Below are 19,076 nucleotides of genomic sequence, written 5' to 3'. Positions count from 1 at the left end.
CCAATGCTGAGAACCTTTACAACTAAAAGTCTTTAATCAAACATCTTACAATATTAATTGCAATAAGCTCAATATGGAAAAGTCCTACTTTTTTTCTGATTTCACCAATTATTTCCACAACACAGCTATCATTATATGTGACCTATCAAATTACTCATATCAGTTTATACTTGGCATGTCATTTGCTAAAGGCTACTAAGAACAGAAAACATTAGGCAGTAGCATGATTCAAATCGTCAGAGTCAGCTATACTTAGAAAAACAAGTATCAAATAACAAACAACTTACCTGTACACAATAATAGTACTCGTAATCATAAAAATACCTACCAATTATTGAGTGTCTATGTGCCTGGTACTGTTCTTTTTTTTTTTTTTTTTTTTTTGTGTGCCTGGTACTGTTCTAATCACTTTATCATATTAATTTATTTAATCCTAGCAAAACTGTATAGGTTACTTTCTCCATTCTATAAATGAGAAAACTAAAGCAGGGAGAGGTTAATTTATCCAAATTTAATATAGTAGTACACCCAAGATTCACACCATTATAGGGTATTAAAAACTTTAATCTGGGTATACTTCGTTTACTGGAAATCATGATGTTAATTTGAAATCCATATTTAAAACCAACTGCCTACATTGAATGACACTTATTTAAAGAACTGATAATTATTTTTTCTGAGTCAAACATATACATAAAGCAATAGATATAAAGATTGATCATCTTGATATACAAAGAATTTAGAAGATTAAAAGGTTGAATGTCTTATTTGATGAAACTTAAGCATATTCCCAAAAAGTCATTAAAAAGCAAAAATTTTTAAGTGTAAAATTGTGGCAATTCTCTCTGCTCCTCTAGCCTGTGTCAGAATCAATTAATTGATTAGGAAAATATGAGTAAAGGAGTTATAATCTTAGTATAAAAAAGAATTACAAAGGTGCTTTATGAAAATGAAAGAAAAGGTTAATAAATTTGAGTCACTTGGCAAATAATAAAAATCCATTAATTCTTTTGAGAGTTAAAGAGGGTACAGCAAATTCTGCTGTCTTTGCAAAGTGAGCCTATATATTGTACAACAGTTCTTTTATTCTCTACATCAAAACTCATCCCTTGTACATAATGTACGACCCTCTCTATTAAAGCATAGTTTCTGTGATCACTGCTTATATTTGTGAGACAAGCACCCACCTTCAAGTCATGAAGCTGGCTCACTTACTGTTATGCAGAGTCCATTAAAAAAAAAATCAAACTAAATATAGTGAGTCTAAAGGCAGAAGTGAAAAAAATTTTCCCATAGAAGTGTACTACACCAGCATTTCAGTAAAATGGAGAATAGATAAAAAGATACTTCTAATAAGTTGGGCAACAATTCTTATAGAGGCTAAGAAAGTTAAATTTATCTACTCTAGAAGTCTTATGATTATTATAAAATGCTCTTTATCCTCAAGACTTCTACCATCGTATCCATTAGGCACTTCTGCTTCTCCCCATCTCAGTCAATGTTACAGTCATTCACCTCCAATTATTTGGCCAAGTGAGTCATCTAAAGACTAATCCTTGATTCATTCTGCCCTCTGCCTTCATCCTCAATTCTTCCTTGCATCAGACAACCTTTCATCACCCCCGAACCCAGCACTTTAGACCAGCCTGCTATCACCGCTTACTAGACTCTCTGCCTCTACTCTTGCTACTATACAGTATATTCTCATCTAACACCTGAAGTGATCTTTCAGAAAAAGGAATCAGATGTCACCTCCTATAAAAAGCCCTCCAATGGCTTCTCATCACACTTGGAAAATAAAAACTATATTATTATAGCCTAAAAGGCTATTCAATATTTGGCCTTTGCCTACTGCTCTAAACCCACCTATTACTCCCTACTCCTCCTCTATGTAAGCTCCAGCCATATGAGCCTTCCTGTCACTCACAAAAATACAGTGTGTTTCTTCCTTTACTATTTTCTTTGCATAGATAGATCTTTGTATGGTTTACTCCATTATTCAGATCTCTGCTCGAATGTTAAGCAGACTTACTGTGGTGATCATTTCACAATATATACAAAGACCGAATCATTATGCTATACACCTGAAATTAATATGCTAAAGGTCAGTTTTACCACAACAAAGACTCAGTAAACACATAACAATAATTTTAAAGGGATTAATATTTTTAAGACACAACTAAGGTTGATTAATCCCTATTAAAATAAGTGGCTTTAACATCAAGGTTAGAGATGTAATTTATCAAAGAATAAATGTTGTTTTATTTTTTTAAACAAATATAATCTCCAAGGATAAGCAATATAGGAAATTGATTCAAACTAATGTAAGCATATCTTTTAGGTTTATGGTTTTAAAAAAGTCACCTCCTTAAAGACCTCCCAAGGATACGCATTCTCTGCCTCAAGTTGCTCTCTACACTCTTATCCTACTTCTTCTTCGAACTAAGTAGCACTCTTAGTATTTCATTTTATGATTTTATCTGTCATAATGTCCAAAAAGTAACCTTTATCATCCCTGCTATATTCCCTGCATCAACAACAGTTAGAGTACTCATCAATTACCTGATCATAAAAGAAAAATGCTTACAATGACAATTATTCAATTTTTTAAAGTATACATAGAAAACATAACTTTATTAATGATTTTGGCAACACAGGCACATTTCCTTCCAACTTTCTCTTAGTGAACATGAATTATTCTATAATAGGAAAAATAAATGTGCACATATTACTTTCATTAAGTTAAAAAATACACAGGAATTATTAGTAGTGATTATGTATTTGGATATTAGCTTTTCTGTTCTATTTTTCTAGTGTTTTATCCTCAAAACTTTCTTTAGAAAACATTTCTTTAAAATAATTTTAAACATACATTATTCATATCTATGAAAAGGTGAGTGGCATTTCAGCAGCTTCTCATTACTGCTATAGCAAGAGCATGAAAAGAGGCAAATAAACCACTACATCAGGAGAGATTCAGAAAGTATATTTGGGGAAGCTTCCCAAGTTTCTTGAGTAAGGTTTCTGGGTCACTGAAGATATTATCAAGGGTGACTTTAGAATATTCTCCTCTGGAGATGTTCCTTTCCAAGAATAAACAAAACAGCTTTAGAACATTACTGCCCAAAGGCAAGGCTATTAATCACTATATGATATCTCAGGTTCAGAGACCCTCTGTGATTATACCACTCACTTCATTTCATACTCTGAATATTCTTGACCCCAGAAAACAAAAGTTACAGTACATATAATTCCATAACTTTGTAACTAAGAAATGTATAATAAAAAAAAAATTTCCAAGGCAGTAATGTAAATTACAGCTTCAAGGCCTTCAATCTGTTAATTAAAAACCTTAGAGCTATTAAAGAAAAAAAAAAAAAGTTCAGGATTTTAGCAAGTGGGTCAGTTCGAAGCTGAAAACTAGTATTTTCTGAATATAAATATGAATCTACCCACAGAAACAATGAAGACTGTCACTGAAAAATACCATCTATGCACAAGCAATTATTAGCAGTGAATTTTCAAATTTAGATAGATAGCTTTTCTCATTAAAAATGTATGTATATACCTTTTTTAAAATACATTAAACTGTGAAGGAATTATAAGAGTTCACCAGAAAGTACTCTTATAAATAGGAACATTTTATAATGTGAAACATAACTTCCTAACTTACCTACTTCACATACCTGCATGGGGTACCCATTCTGTCTGAAAATTTTCGAAGGCACCTAAAATATTACTTAAACCTTATATTGTCCTTTAACTTACACAGCTGGCTATCGTGGAGTCTCAACAGAGCACTGACTGTGTCTGGAGACTAAGGTGAAATAGTGGTATGCCAGACTTAGACATTTCAGTATCGTATCCCTTAGGTGAAACTAAAATGCTCCACGAAAGCACAAACACCACTGTCTGCCATAGTCACTACTGCAGTCCCAAACAAGGAACAGGGCTTGGTACACAGTAGACACCCAATACATATCTGTATGAATTTAACCCACCTGCTGCCCAATTACAGAAGTTCTGAGTCTATTCACATATTCTCTTTCAAGAGTTCACTTAACATAGTGACTACCTGAACTAGCTGGTTTAGATCTCGCTGACCTGTTCCTCTAACCTACTCTACTGTCTAGCTTCCTCTTCGCCTCTAGGGAAGATTGCCCTTAATCAGGCATTAATCATTACATGGTTAATGGGATGATTCTCAAAATTCTCTTCATTTTTCACAGAAAATAACTCTGCATTTGTAAATCACTGGTCATCTTTACAGAAGAAGTTTAAAGCATCTTTAAAGCAGAAGTTTAACAACCAACTTGAAATACCAGCACTTTCTAGATGGTTAGAAAACAAGGCCCTTCATTTCAGATCCAATAATATTAAATCCCATTCAAATCAGATTATAGATGTTCATCGATGTAATTTTAAAACCATATATGTCTACTCATTTCTAACATTAACTTGAACAAAACCAAACATGGAGTTTTTAAAATATACATTTGAAAACGTTCAGATAAACTGCCTTAAGTCACTGAATTACTACTGCCAGCAAAGAAACTTACCGCCTGTCACTTCACACATTGGTGTGATCGCAGAGTCATCTAAAGGCACACCTGTCAACTGTTCTGATTCTACTGACATGGTGCCAGGTAACCGCAACACTAGTGCAAAGAGTCTCTGATCCCAACGAAAAGGTTCCTTGGTCAATTCACTTCCAGGCAAAGGAGAATTAAGAGGTAAATGGAGCTGAAAATAAGGGAGGAAAAAGTAAGATTCCACGTGCTGTTTTTCCCAAAAGGCCACATTAATTATACATATATTAAAACTATATATCATGAGTCCCTTATCACTCAAAAAACAAGCTCAGAAACAAAAGGTTATACAGATATGGTTAAAATAAGCACCTGAGAGATTACTTCAATTTTCATAAGCTCTCACTCTAAAGACCTCAATTGAAAAACATTTATTATTGTAATGCTTTTTAGGTTTCCATTCAACTAACCACAGGTGCTGGAGTGCGTCCAAAGAAATCATTTCACTTAATTATTAAAACAAGTCTATAATAAATATATTATTCCTATTTTCTAGATTAAAAAATGTCTCAGGGCAAATAAGTGATTTGGCCTCCTGGGTCCAAGTCTGTACTTTTTCTATTACACCACAGCAGCCTCAAACATCTCCAGTTAATAATTTTAATTAGGCTTCATTTTTGATAAAACATACATTCCCAAAGCATCTGTATGAAAGTAAATTTTGTCACTCTAATTACATATTAAATATATTAAAAATAATGATTCTTACTCTGAGTAAAGGTAGAGGGATTTTTATTTTCCATTTTTTTTAATAGATGTCTTTCCCCAACCCCATCAAACATACTAAATTAGAATCTTGAATTCCTAAATCTTAGAAGACTCTGAAGTGATTCTAATAGGAACTCCGCAATAAGCGAGTAACAGTACCAAGGGAATCCACATACGAATCTTAGCGTAACTAAATGGGGATGACCAGACAACATGTACCAAGAAGTGACATCAGGTGCACAGCACTGACAGAAAAGGGGAAAGGAAAGGAAAGGTCGAATTGAAGTTCATCAAGCCTTTCGTTCATTCTAGCTGCCAGTTTACAGAGACTCCTGGGGACACAGGACCAAGTTAAATACCACCACAGGAAGCATGGTGGAAGTCAAGCCCAGCAAGTGGAACATCCTACAGGACAGATGACCTGGCTTCTCCAATAAATCAGTGGCGTGAGAAGCAAACATTAGAGAGGAGGAAGGTTTGGTAGAACATTATAAAATAAGAGACAAAGCAATCAAAAGCAAAGACTTTTTTTTTTTTTTTAAGATTTTATTTATTTATTCATGAGAGACAGAGAGAGAGGCAGAGACACAGGCAGAGGGAGAAGCAGGCTCCATGCAGGGAGCCCAACTCAGGACTCGATCCTGGGTCTCCAGGATTACGCCCTGGGCCAAATGCAGCACCAAACCGCCGAGCCACCCAGGCTGCCCACTGCCAAAGTTTATACTGTTTTTTGGTCATATAGCAAACATAACCGTATAGCTTATAGCCTTTCTATTTCTCGCCTCAAAAAAGATTTCTGCACGTGATAAATTAGGGATTGAAGTCATTCTACCCAACTTAAGACTCAAGTTTCTTCATGAGTTACATTAAACCATTAAAAAAAAATGAGAGTCTATTTTCAGAAGAGAATTCCTAGTGAAGCTCTCCTAAACTGGCACCTCTCTCCCAAAGATTCATGCCAAGAGAATACCCTGCAAGATCAAAATCAGCCCAGGTTTTGTGACCATGGCCAGGAGTCATGAGCTTTTCCTCTGGCACTGATCCTACTTAGGGCAGAAGTCAGAGGCAGTAAGGAAGGAATGCTGAAGAAATCTGGGCCAGGATGTTCTGTGAGGAAGGTTCTCTGACCTCAAAGGCTCTGTGACACTTGGAAAACAGCTCAGGAACTCCAAGCCCTTGCTAATAATATTACCATACCCTGCCAGAAGATAAAGAAGAAAACACTGTTTCCGCCATCTCCTTTACTCCAGACCAGCCACCTCTGTTACCTAGGAAGCACAACTACCGGGTGTTCAGTCATTTTCTAAGATTACAAAAACATCGAATCACAAGTGCCACTGGAGGAAGAGGATTTTGAACTGTTAATATAGTTACTCTGGGATATAATGAATATATGGAACTGTCTCAAGAATCCACTGGATAACCGCACTGCAGACTTCATATATAAGCAACAGATAGGACAATGACAGATCCAAACTGTATACACACACACACACACACAACGCACAAATCAGGAAACAATAAGCATCTACAAAGGAGACAATATACAACAAAATAACTGGCCTTTGTGAAATATCAGATCTGTAAAGTATTTTAAGTAAAACAAACAAAACAATCAAGATTGATCATGAGCATATTTTATACATAGTTTTATCATTTTTATAAACTTGTCAAATATTTATTTTCCTACTTATCATTTCTCCTTCCCCATATCACTACTACCCTCTCTCATTAAAAGAGGAGAGAAAAAAAAAAATCCCCTAGAGCTGAAATGTGCTAGTAATGCTGGAAGGAATGATGGCAGGCAAACAGGGACAGGAAAACAACAAAGAGCCTGAAGGAAAAATATCCTTAAGAAGGTTGAATTACTCCAAATCTAAAATCTACAGCTGAAATTCTAGCAATGTGTTAAAAATCACAAATGCAGGTCTTTCTGAATTGCACATAAATCAAGAAATAAATATAAAATTAACCATAAGAAAAATGTGCAAAATACAAGTAGGTAATTCCCAATCATGAAAAATGGGGAAAAAAGTACCTACAGAAATCCGTTGACCAGAAAACACAAATTAAAGTATCAAAGATTTATCACTTTGCATGTATCACAGTAGCAAAATTTTAAGGGTTGACAAAAATGACATATATATATATATAGCACAGTGGAAACGTTCCATTACTCCTACATACAATCATTCTAGAAAACAATTTGATAATATCTGGTAAGCATACACCAGGACTGAGCAACGCCACCTCTAGTTATAGATCTTAGAGAAACTCTCAGATATTTTTACAAGCAGCCACATAAAAGAATACTGGAAAAGAAATAATGTCTACAGCATTATTTGAAACAGGAAAACAGGAAACAACCTATAAGTCCAATAAGGGAATCGATAAATAAACTGTGGTCTGTTTATAAACCAGAGTTGAAATGAATAAACTCAACCTCTAAGATTCAACATGCACAGATCTCAAAAGAGTATTTTTTAATAAAACATACATACAATTCATGCATGCATATATAAAAGAATATAAATCATAAATGTATAGCTTGATGAATTTTCACAATATGAATGTCCTTATGAAATTAGCATTTTTATCAAGAAACAGAAAAGTAGTAATTTATATCCCACCAGTCATTATCCCTCTTCAATTGATTAGTTTTTTCTAATTTTGAACTTTTTATAAATGGAATCATAGAATATGGTCTCTTTGGTTTATTGCTTCCTCCATTCAATATTACAGGGATGAGATTCCCTGTTGCCTGTTTAGGTGTAGATCATTCATCCCCATTGCCATATAGCATGCAAGTATGAGAGAGAGAAGGACAAAGGAATAGAGAGAGAATAGGTACTGGAGTTTCTTTTTTGTTGTTGAGAAGCATTTGGGTTGTTTCTAGTTTGTTTCTAGTATTAATAGTACAACTATAAAATTACAGCATGTTTTTATGAAAAACATTAGTACCCATTTCTGTCGGTATACACAGAAAGAAATTTTGGTATACCTGTTAAAGTCATCTGCTTACTTTTTTTAAAAATTGAGTTACCTTTTTTTATTAATTTGAAAAAATATTGATGTATTCTGGATAAATCCCTTATTAGATATACATACTGCAAATATCCTCTCCTAATTTGTGACCTTTTTTACTATTTTAGTGGTATCTTCTGATAAATTAAATTTATTAATTTTTTTTTCTTCCATGATTAGTATTTTTTGTGCCCCCACAGATCATGTAAATTTCTTATATTTTCTTCTAAAGGTTTTATTATTTTACCACCTACATTTAAACCTGAAATATACCTGGAATTGAGTTTGTTCAATGAGGCAGAAGTGAAGGTAGATTTTTTTTTTTTCTCAAATGGGTATCCAATTGGCATGCTATTGAAAAGAACATCTTTTCTCTGCTGTTCTAGGATGTCACCTTTTTTCTTACATTGAGGAACACTGTAAGTGTGAATCCACTTATGAATCAAAACAGTATCAGATGAAAAGAAAGCAAGATGCAAAATGACACACACAGAAAAGCATCTGTAAGTACAATTACTTAATGTAGTTTTATATATGTATAACATGTACATGTAATAAAAGCAAGAAAAATGAACTAAAAAGCTACAGACCAAATTCATGATGAAGTGGGATGGGTAAGAGGGAAGAAAGTTAACACTGAGTAGAGGAACAAAGGGAACTACTATCAATATGCAGTTTGTTTCATTCAGTAAATTTTTAAAAATCTGCAACAAACAAGAACAAAACTCAACAGATAAAGAACTTTTGTGTCATTTATTCTTATCCAGAATATGAGTATGTTAATATGAAGATAACTGCCAAAGGCAAATGAAATGTTCATTCAAGTAGCTATTACGTTTTACACAAAATCAAAATGCAAGAAAACTTCATATAGGCTTCAACTGAGAGTAGATTAGAGTATAATCACAAACCCCAAAGGTCCCACATTTTTTAGAACTCTAACAAAGAGTTCTCGTTGACTGGCTATTAAAATATACTGCAAAAGGTAGATTATTCCCTGAAAACGATGCATGCTTTTCCAGTCATCATTTTTTACTCACCTACGAAGTATTAGGCATGTTCAGGTTCTGGGTATTTAAAGATGCGTAATAAAATATGGTCCTACCGCTCAAAGAGTTTCTAGGAAAGGGATCATGTTCCTAAAGGAATTTGTTTTAGAGATGTGTTGGAGGATAAGCTACAAGAAAATCACAATACAGCTACAAAGATTTTTATTAGCTTATTTCTAAACATTAGGCAGGAAAATAGTTTTATAAGACTTAACTGCAGGAAACTTTAGCATAAGAGTATTCAAAGTTAAATGTCTAAACTGATAATGCTAAAAAAATTAATCATTAACAACAGTTATAGTTACAATTATATGGCAGACATTGTTCTAAACCATATATATATATATATATATATAAATTCACCTAACCCACAAAATAAACAAGTGAGACAAGCACTATACAATTTCTATTTACAAATGATAAAAACGGAGGCACAAAGAATTCTAATAGCCTTCTGGAAGGTATACAGTAAATAGTTATTAAGGAGACAGAATTTAAACCCAGTGGGTCTGGCCCTTGACTCTGTTCCTAACCACTTCATCATACTGCCTAACCATTATTGAAACCATCATCAACATTTTTAAAAGTGTTAAGATATCCAAATTTTATTTAATTTTTTTTATGATTTTATTTATTTATTTGACATAGAGAGCACAGGTAGAACAGCTGGCAAAGGGAGAGGGAGAAGCAGACTCCTGACCGAGCAGGGAGCCTGACTCTAGGATCATGATATGAGCAGAAGGCATATGTTTAACTGAGCCACCCAGGTGCTCCAAGATATCCAAATTAAAAAATATATATATTAAATGGAAAAAAGAAAACGTTAACTATAAAAATAATTCTAGACTCCTAGATAATTCTAACTCCTAGTTAATTCTAGTAACTCCTAGAAAAAAATTTTAAATCATCCATTTGAAAATCTAGTGACTTTAAACCACTAATTTGTATATTTTTATAAACAATATAGATTGTTTTTTATAAAGCATCCAATGCTTTCCCCCTCATTACTCTTTTATCCAATGTAAAGAGGCAGCAATATATTTTCTTCTTCGTGTTCTCTCCCAAATCCCAAGTGCATGAGGAATAACAACAATAAAAATAAGCAATAATTAGTTAGGATACTGAGCACTTACTATGCATCAAGCAGCATTCTATGAGCAGCTTTTCATATATTTATAACAAACCAACAGGATAGGTACTATTATTATCCCCATTTTAGACATAAATTGTAATATAAGATTCCATGTCAGAAGACCTGTGTTTGGAGGATACATACTCAAATAATCCCTACTATGTAATCACGTTTAGACCATGTACGGACTACGAATTTTAAGAATTGTCTAAATCATATGTAATTTCAATAATACAATAATTTTCCCATAATCATGACATTACTGGTCTTACATAGGGCTTCTTAAGATTATACTGGTCTAATAAACAAAAAAAAATGTTTATACGAACAACGTTTTATTTTTACTTGTATACAACTGAAGTTTTCTATATTATTTTACTATATATTTTTCAAGATTTTATTTATTTTAGAGACAGAGAGAGAGAGAAAGAGTTGGCAGGCAGGAGAGAGAGGGAGAGGGAGATAAGCTCTAGCAGAGTCCACATTGAGTGCAAAGCCTGACACGGGGCTCAATCCACTACCCTTAAGAATCGTGACCTGAGCTGAAACCAAGAATCAGATGCTCAACCGACTGAGCCACCCAGGTGCCCCTCTATATTATTTTAAATGATTCATTTCACTGATTTCACCATTCTAGACATTTTATGTAATTATCTTGGTAGCTGACAGAAAAAGGAAATGTAACTCCAACTTAGATTTAGGAAGACTGTCCTATTTTTCCTTCTTTCCTTTGGAGATCTATCTTACTGCCTTCTCACCTTTGAGTCTTTCCTGAACTTCTTATAAAAAAAAAATAAAATTTATTTCTCCATAGGTACAAAAAGTAAAGGACAGATTAGGTGCAATTCCTCCTTTATTCAGCTATTTTGTGTTTGATTATGGTTCAGATCCTAATTATTTGTGACTGTGCTAAGAATGGACTAAGGCTCAACTTAAATTTGAATTATTATGTTATTCACTGAGCACCTACCAAAGCATGGCATTGTGTCAAGACTTAATTAGGACTATCCCAAAGCAAATAATATGTTTTAGAGCTAGCTCACTTTAAGAGAAACTATTATAAAACCTCAGCCTCAGATAACCAGAATTCTTACACAATACTACTTATTTTTTAAACTTCCAGAATTTAAAAATAAAAATGAGCAGTCAAAGAAAATAAAATTATTTTTTAAAACACCTTTAATTCAGGAACCAAGGAGATTTCTCCTGGTACACAACCTAACTAGCTCCTGGATGATGACCATATCAGAGCCAACCATGAAAAGTCAAGACTGACAGATCTGTACCAACACTTCGGGTTCCCCCTGACACTTGGATGCTTTGCCAACTGGTTCTATTATTCACGTAATCCAAACAATAAGTTCTTTAATAATCATACTTTCCACCTTATGTTTTAATGACCTGTTACCTATCCCACCAGTTTGAGAGAGCACAGGGAGAAGGATCTTATTCTTCTTTTCTGCATCCTGCCCCACCTCCCACCACATCGTCAAATGAAATAAATGAGGTCCTTCTCATTCACAAAGCATAAGTACGAGAGTAAGAGGGGCACTGTGAGGGCTGCAGTCAGAGCACAAGCACCTGTCAGTCCTGCCAATAAGCCCTGTGCTCCCCTCACCCCAATGCACATACAGATGTGAATGCAAACACACAAACACAGATTCTATGGTAATGTTCATGGTAGGTCATAAAACCAGCAGTAGCCTTATCCTCAAGAGCCGGGAGGATTACTGTCTTACTACGGAGGTACTTAATCTCTATGACCCTTGCAAGTGCCCACAGACATGAGCTACAAAACCTGACACCTAGAGAAGGGGGTGGAGAAACAACCATTCCCTATGTTGAAGCCGTAACAAGTACTCCCCCCTAGCTCAGTGTACAATACTCATAAATAAGAATTTACAAGAGGATGTACTGTCACTTAGGCCTACACAGAAGATAACCCCCAAATTCTTGCCTTATTCAGAGATACAAAGAACATGACTATATATTATTTCTTGAAAAAAAAATTTAAGATTATTTATTTGACAGAGAGGGAGAGCACCCACAAGCAGGCCGAGTGGTAGGCAGAAGGAGGGGGAGAAGCAGGCTCCCCACTGAGCAGGGAGCCTGATGCGAGGCTTGATCCCAGAACCCCAGGATCATGACCTGAGCCTAGGCCAGGCACTTAACTGACCGAGCCACCCAGGCGCCCCTATTTCTTGCAAAAACCTTTTACCTCACACACCTAACCATTACTTTTCTTTATAGTTAATAGTACCAATGAACTTGGCACAGTATCAAAGAAGTACTTAGGTCATTATTAGTATATAATTTTTAACTGTTATCATGTGAGGGTTTTTAAAAAAAAAAAAAAAAAGAATGGAAATCACACATCAAGCTACAATTCAGGAAATATTTAATGAAAGGCAACACATAAATCACTGTAATTTCCTACCTTCAAGAACATGTAAATAAATAAATGTAACATGTTATGATATATACAACAGTAACAGCATGCATGAGGTCCAGAGGAATAAGTGATTATCTGGGAGATGAAGTAAGGAAGGCTCACAAAAACCAGCACCTGAATAAGTTAGGAGAATGAAAAGTTTACTAAGAACCCAGAACTTTCTGCAGATTGGGGGGTGTTAATGTGAAGAGTAAAGATCATAATAAAAAATATGAGGTGACAAATACTAGAATGAAAAACTAAATTAAAATTCAAAGCTGCTGGAGAGTAAAATACAAAGAAGGAGAAAAACTGAATATTTTAAGAAAACCCTTAAGAATGGGGAAGATTTTAGCGGTGCCTGGGTGGCTCAGTCAGTTAAGTGTCTGACTCTCCGTTCTGGCTCAGGTCATATCTCAAGGTCTCAGGGTCGTGGGATTGAGGCCCTCTTCAGGTTCTGTGCTAGGCACGGAATCTGCCTCCCCTCTCCTTCTCCATCTGACCCCCTACCCAACTCTGCTCGCACACACACCCCCACCCGTCTCTCTCAAATAAGTACTTTAAAGAAAAAACAATGGGTAAGGCTTTATTTATTTATTTATTTATTTGGGTAAGGCTCTAATATGGGGGAGATAGAGGAACATTATTCAGGGAAAGGGAGTATATGAGGGGGAAAAATTAGAAGTGTTCAGAAGATTAATAGACTATTTGGTCAGGTTTAGAGAAAATATAAAGGAATGACAAGGAACTTTTCATCATTTACTAGTCATTCCCTAGTCTCTTCAGTCCACTAAAACAATTCCCACACTAAGTCACCCATGATCTTTTTTGGGTCGTTGTGGTAAATGACAAGTATGGAAAGTGTTCCAGGCCTAAGTCTTAACAGGCCTCCCAGCTTCATTATCACCCCCTTGGGAACCAGCCACTGGTGAAGAAGTTTGAACTAGACCACACTGACTGATGAGACATCATATGGAGACAGAAGCCACAGGGACAAGCAGCCAAGTGCCAGGCCACAATGAGCACCAAAGCCCCAGACTTACAAAAAAGGTCGTCTTCAATGTTCCAGCCCCAGTTAAGCACCCAGCTGAATGAAATCAACCCACAGAATCTTGAGAAATAATAAATCATTGGTTTCAAGCCTCTAAGATTTATGATGATTTGTTATACAGAAATAGATAATGGTGCCATTAAATCTAGTGGAGATTTTTCATGTTTAGTTTCCCAGCAGCATTCAAAACTACTGACCACTCTTTAAAGAGGCACTCCTCCCTTGGCTTTCATACTGGAATATTCTCATGGTTTTCTTCCTTTTCTCTAGCTGTTCTTTCTACTTTCACCAACAACCTGCACTCAACCTTCAATACCATCAACTGCTAGAGATCCTCAAGGCTGTAAGTTTTAAGGCTTGGCCAATTTACAACCCATCTGCCTACAGCTCCATTTACTATCTATACTCAGATAATATAAAACATTTTTGTATGTCCAGCCTAGATCTTTCTTCCAAGCACCAAATAGTCTTCTGCCAACTTGACACTTTCCCTGAATGGCTCAAAGGTACCTTAAACTCAATATTCAAAACTGAAGTCATGATTATCCTCCGCCCAAAATGACACTCTTTCAACATTTCTAGCTCAGTGAATCCTACTATAAACTCTCCAGTATTGCAAGAAGCTACCTCCCTCTTCTTTACCCCCAAATGTAATATATGTCAGCAAATCTGGCTGATTTAACCTTTGAAATATCACTTAAGAGTCAAGCTCAACCTTCTTTTCCATTTTATACAATGATCCTTTTTCTTTTATGCACCAAGTCACATTAGCCTTTTTCTAGTTTTGTTCTCAAAACACACTCCCTTTGGGAAAAGAGTTTTTATACAATCCCTCTGCCTGATATGATCATCTTTCCCACTTTTTGTGTAGTAAATCTTACTCATTTCTTCAGATCTTAGCTTTTCCTGACCTCCTTGACCAGATCTAGTATACCCCTACTGTAAGCTCTTATAGCACATATTCCTCTTCTGCAGGATATATGATCATTTCAATTCTATTTTATCTATGTGATATTTTTACTAACATTTGTCTTTTTAACTAGACCAAAGGGGACAGAGCTCCTGCTTGTTTTTACTCACCATTTGATCCTCAAAGCCTAACGCAGTGTCTGCTTCATAGAAGAAACTCAATAAATATGGCTCAATAAATAAATGATGTATGGATAAATAAGGTGACTAAGTTGTGAAGGGCACTAAGGAATCTAGTGGACGACTGAAAGTAGTGAACAGTAGAATAACACACTCAAGTTGTGTGCTTTAGAATCATTACTACCATGGCATGACAGACTGAAAAAAACTAAGACGAGTTGGAGAGCTAATGTAATAGTTTAGGAAAAGCACCAGGATGACTGATGGCAAAAGGAATAGGAATGAGAGGAAGAAACAGGTTAATAAAAGCAAAAAGCAAGGGACTAATACCAAAAACAATTATTGATGAAAAAATAGACTATGTGTCTATTTTATATGTGTTAAGGCCCTGACACTTTCTCTACCTCTACTATTTAAGTGATGATTTAACATGCTCAAAATAGGGATGCCTGCATGGCTCAGTCAGTTGGGCGTCTGCCTTCAACTTGGGTAGAGACCCCGGGTTCCTGGGATTGAGCCCACATCAGGCTCCCTGCTCAGTGGGGAACCTGCTTTTCCCTCTCCCACTGCAGCAAACCCTGCTTGTGCTAGTTCTCTCTCTGTCAAATAAATAAATAAAATCTTTCCTAAAAAATGCTCAAAATGGTAAAGCATAAATTATTTAAAAACTACAAAACTGGGGATCCCTGGGTGGCTCAGCGGTTTAGTGCCTGCCTTTGGCCCAGGGCGCGATCCTGGAGTCCCCGGATCGAGTCCCACGTCGGTCTCCCAGCATGGAGCCTGCTTCTCCCTCTGCCTGTGTCTCTGCCTCTCTTTCTCTCTCTCTCTCTATCACAAGTAAATAAGTAAATCTTTAAAAAAAAAAAAAAAAAAAAACTACTAAGTTTCAAATACAGACACAAAAAGTATTTTTCTCAAAAGATGTATGTGTAACTACTCACAACTATTAATGATATCTCAAATTATAAAGAACCCAATATTAAAACTGTAATAAATTATAAAGTATTAGGTCAGAAGTTTAATTTAAAGCACGTTGCTAAAGAAACTTTAAAAATAAATAGTAAAAGCTTTCTGAATCACTATGAGACTATTTATTTTTGAGGTAACTGAGAACACTTAACATTTTGAGTATGAAAACTTAATCAAGGGATCCCTGGGGGGCGCAGCGGTTTAGCGCCTGCCTTTGGCCCAGGGCGTGATCCTGGGGATCCAGGATCGAATCCCACGTCAGGCTTCCGGTGCATGGAGCCTGCTTCTCCCTCTGCCTGTGTCTCTGCCTCTCTCTCTCTCTCTGTGTGACTATCATAAATAAATAAAAGTTTAAAAAAAAAAAAAAGAAAACTTAATCAAAAGACTTCCACAGCATGTTATATATGTCCCTATCTTCTGGAAACAGACTATACCCCCGCCTCTAAAAATAACAAGCTTTTCTTGATAATTTTCTTGATAATTCCAAGAAACAGAGAGAGATAAAGCTTAAAGACCTCTTGTTTATAACAAATATTGCCCCAAAATACATAGCAGGTTAACAACCTGACAATTAATTTGAACTCTGTGCTACAGTTTTGATTAACATCCTGCTTGAATCATCTCATTTAACCTACCAACACACCTATTACTTACAACATGTGATTCTAAGGCATATCACCAATTTAACAAATTTCTTTGGTTCCCCAAAATTTAACATTTAATGTATATAAAATTTTTTGCAACAACAGCACACAATTATCCATACAGCTTCATATTCCTCTCTTCTTCCATACCAGAGTTTCAGTATCATAAGTCTTCTCTACAATGTGTCTAAAGGTTCTTCTCAGTCCCTTTGGCCTTTAGAAGTTAAGAACATCATAGCTTGTTAAGCTCTTGACCTCACTAGCACCTTCTGTTTGAAAAGTATAAATTCAAGGTATATTGAAGACTAGCAGGGTTTCGTTTGCATTTCCATTTGATTATTGTATTCTTTTTATTTCATTTATAAATTACTAAATTAGATAACGCTTCTCTTTGAAAGGTGGACTTCGGTCACATGTTTGATTCCTCAGTAACAGTTCTTTTTTTTTTTTTTTAAGATTTTATTTATTTATTCATGAGAGACAGAGAGAGAGGTGGAAACACAGGCAGAGGGAAAAGTAGACTCCATGCGGGGAGCCCAACGTGGGACTTGATCCTGGGTCTCCAGGATCACACCCTGGGCCAAAGGCAGGCACTAAACCACTGAGCCACCCAGGGATCCCAACAATTCTTTATAATTAGGGAAAGTTTTACTTCTCAAAACTTTAGTAGTTTCAGCTGCCTTTATTTGTATTGCCTATTGTACATTAGGTAATCTACTGTATATGTATTTTTTTTAATTTCAGTGTTAATTTGCCATACTACAATAAGTTCTTTAAAACTTTCCAAGCAAGTATTAGGAAGCCAAATTTATGTTAAACTTATGAAACTTCTAGCTAAAAATATATAACAATCAGATGTAATGTATGAACAATGTTTGGATTCTCATTCAAATAGCTGTCAACCTTTATGAAACAATTAGGGAAACTGGGAGATAGATTAGATATTGGACTATTATTTACTGGACTCCTTAAAATTGTTGTGAAGCTATAAAGATAAATTAATTTATTTAAAAAGTAACTACATTTAAAAATTAAATTTAGGAGCACTTGGCTGGCTCAGTGGGTAGAGCATATGACTCTTGATCTCAGGGTTGTGAGTTTGAGCCCCACACCAGGCAAAGTTCACTTAAAAAAAAAATTTAAGTTCAACAAAATGTTAAAATATATTAATGTCTCACGGGGCTATAGAACACTGCTGATGTAGACAGATACATTTAGACGTCCATCTTATGTTAAAGATACATACAGTATTTGTGAGTGAAATGATCCAGTGTTTGCAATTTGCTTTAAAATATTCCCAAGGCACCTGGGTGCTTCAGTCCATTAAGCAACTGACTCTTGGTTTTGGCTCAAGTCATGTTCTTAGCATTGGGAGATCAAGCCCCATGTGTGATTCTGAGCTCTGTGCAGAGTCTACTCGAGATTCTTATCCTCTCCCTCCCCCCCTCCCCCTCTGCTCCTCCTGCTGCTTATACACATGGGGTGTATCTCTCTCTCTAAGATAAATGAAGTCTTAATTTTTTTAAAGAGATTTTGTTTATTCATGAGAGACACGGGGGGGGGGGGGGGGGGGGGGCGGAGGCAGAGACACAGGCAGAGGGAACAGCAGGCTCCATGCAGGGAGCCTAATGTGGGACTCCATCCCAGGTCTCCAGGATCAGGCCCTGGGCCGAAGGTGGCGCTAAACCACTGAGCCACCCGGGCTGCCCCAAATGAAGTATTTTAAAATCAATAAGTAAATATTAGATAGATAAAATATTCCCCCCTAAAAATGTATATGGCAGTAGGGGCAGAACAGATAAAAAACAAGACCAATAAAATGTGTGTAACAATTAAAGCTGGATAAAGGTTCTTGATGATTATTTTATTTTCCCTACTTTTATATATATTTGAAAGTTCCATAATAAAAAGTTTTGAAAACTGGATATGCGTGAATAAACACAATTAAAAATGCAAGTAATTAAAAGCCTTTGTGAAAAGAAAAATGAGAATGGGAAGGAAATCTTGCCCTTATTACTAGTCCTTGTGTAAATGTAATTATTAGCCAAACGTTCACATTAAACTGAAACATTTTAACTCTTATAGAATATAAAAATTTCACCTGACATGAGGTGCTAGCAAAGCAAATAGTTCAGCCTGAGTGATAGCTAAATGACCCACATCTATGCCTAAAATATGCACTGACATAGACACTACCAGATAGAAGTCCACCACAGGTTACCTCCCTGCTGAGAGCTAACACATTTCTCCTGATTTCAAAAAAACTGAAGAGGGCAGAAAATGGGTAGATAATGTTTCTTAAAAATCAAAGCAACATAGAATTATCATTTGGGAGTAGGAGGAGGGTAAAGAAGCCTTACCATAAAGAGATTGATACATCTGTCCAAATT

General features: G+C 35.6%; 1 protein-coding gene across 3 annotated transcripts in view; it reads right to left on the bottom strand.

Moving 5' to 3' along the window:
- INTS6 (integrator complex subunit 6) overlaps positions 1 to 19,076 on the bottom strand; it is a 90,722-nt gene that overhangs the window by 27,923 nt on the left and 43,723 nt on the right. For all 3 annotated transcript variants that reach the window (XM_025478396.3, XM_025478395.3, XM_025478398.3), the window contains one exon: positions 4,560 to 4,743. In XM_025478396.3, coding sequence (XP_025334181.1) covers positions 4,560 to 4,743 — 184 coding nt within the window. The remainder of the gene's footprint in view (positions 1 to 4,559; positions 4,744 to 19,076) is intronic.

Source organism: Canis lupus, chromosome 22 (genome assembly GCF_003254725.2).
Source record: "Canis lupus dingo isolate Sandy chromosome 22, ASM325472v2, whole genome shotgun sequence".
Taxonomy (NCBI): domain Eukaryota; kingdom Metazoa; phylum Chordata; class Mammalia; order Carnivora; family Canidae; genus Canis; species Canis lupus.
The sequence above is the reverse complement of the archived record's forward strand: the minus strand, read 5'-3'. Positions and strand labels throughout refer to the sequence as shown.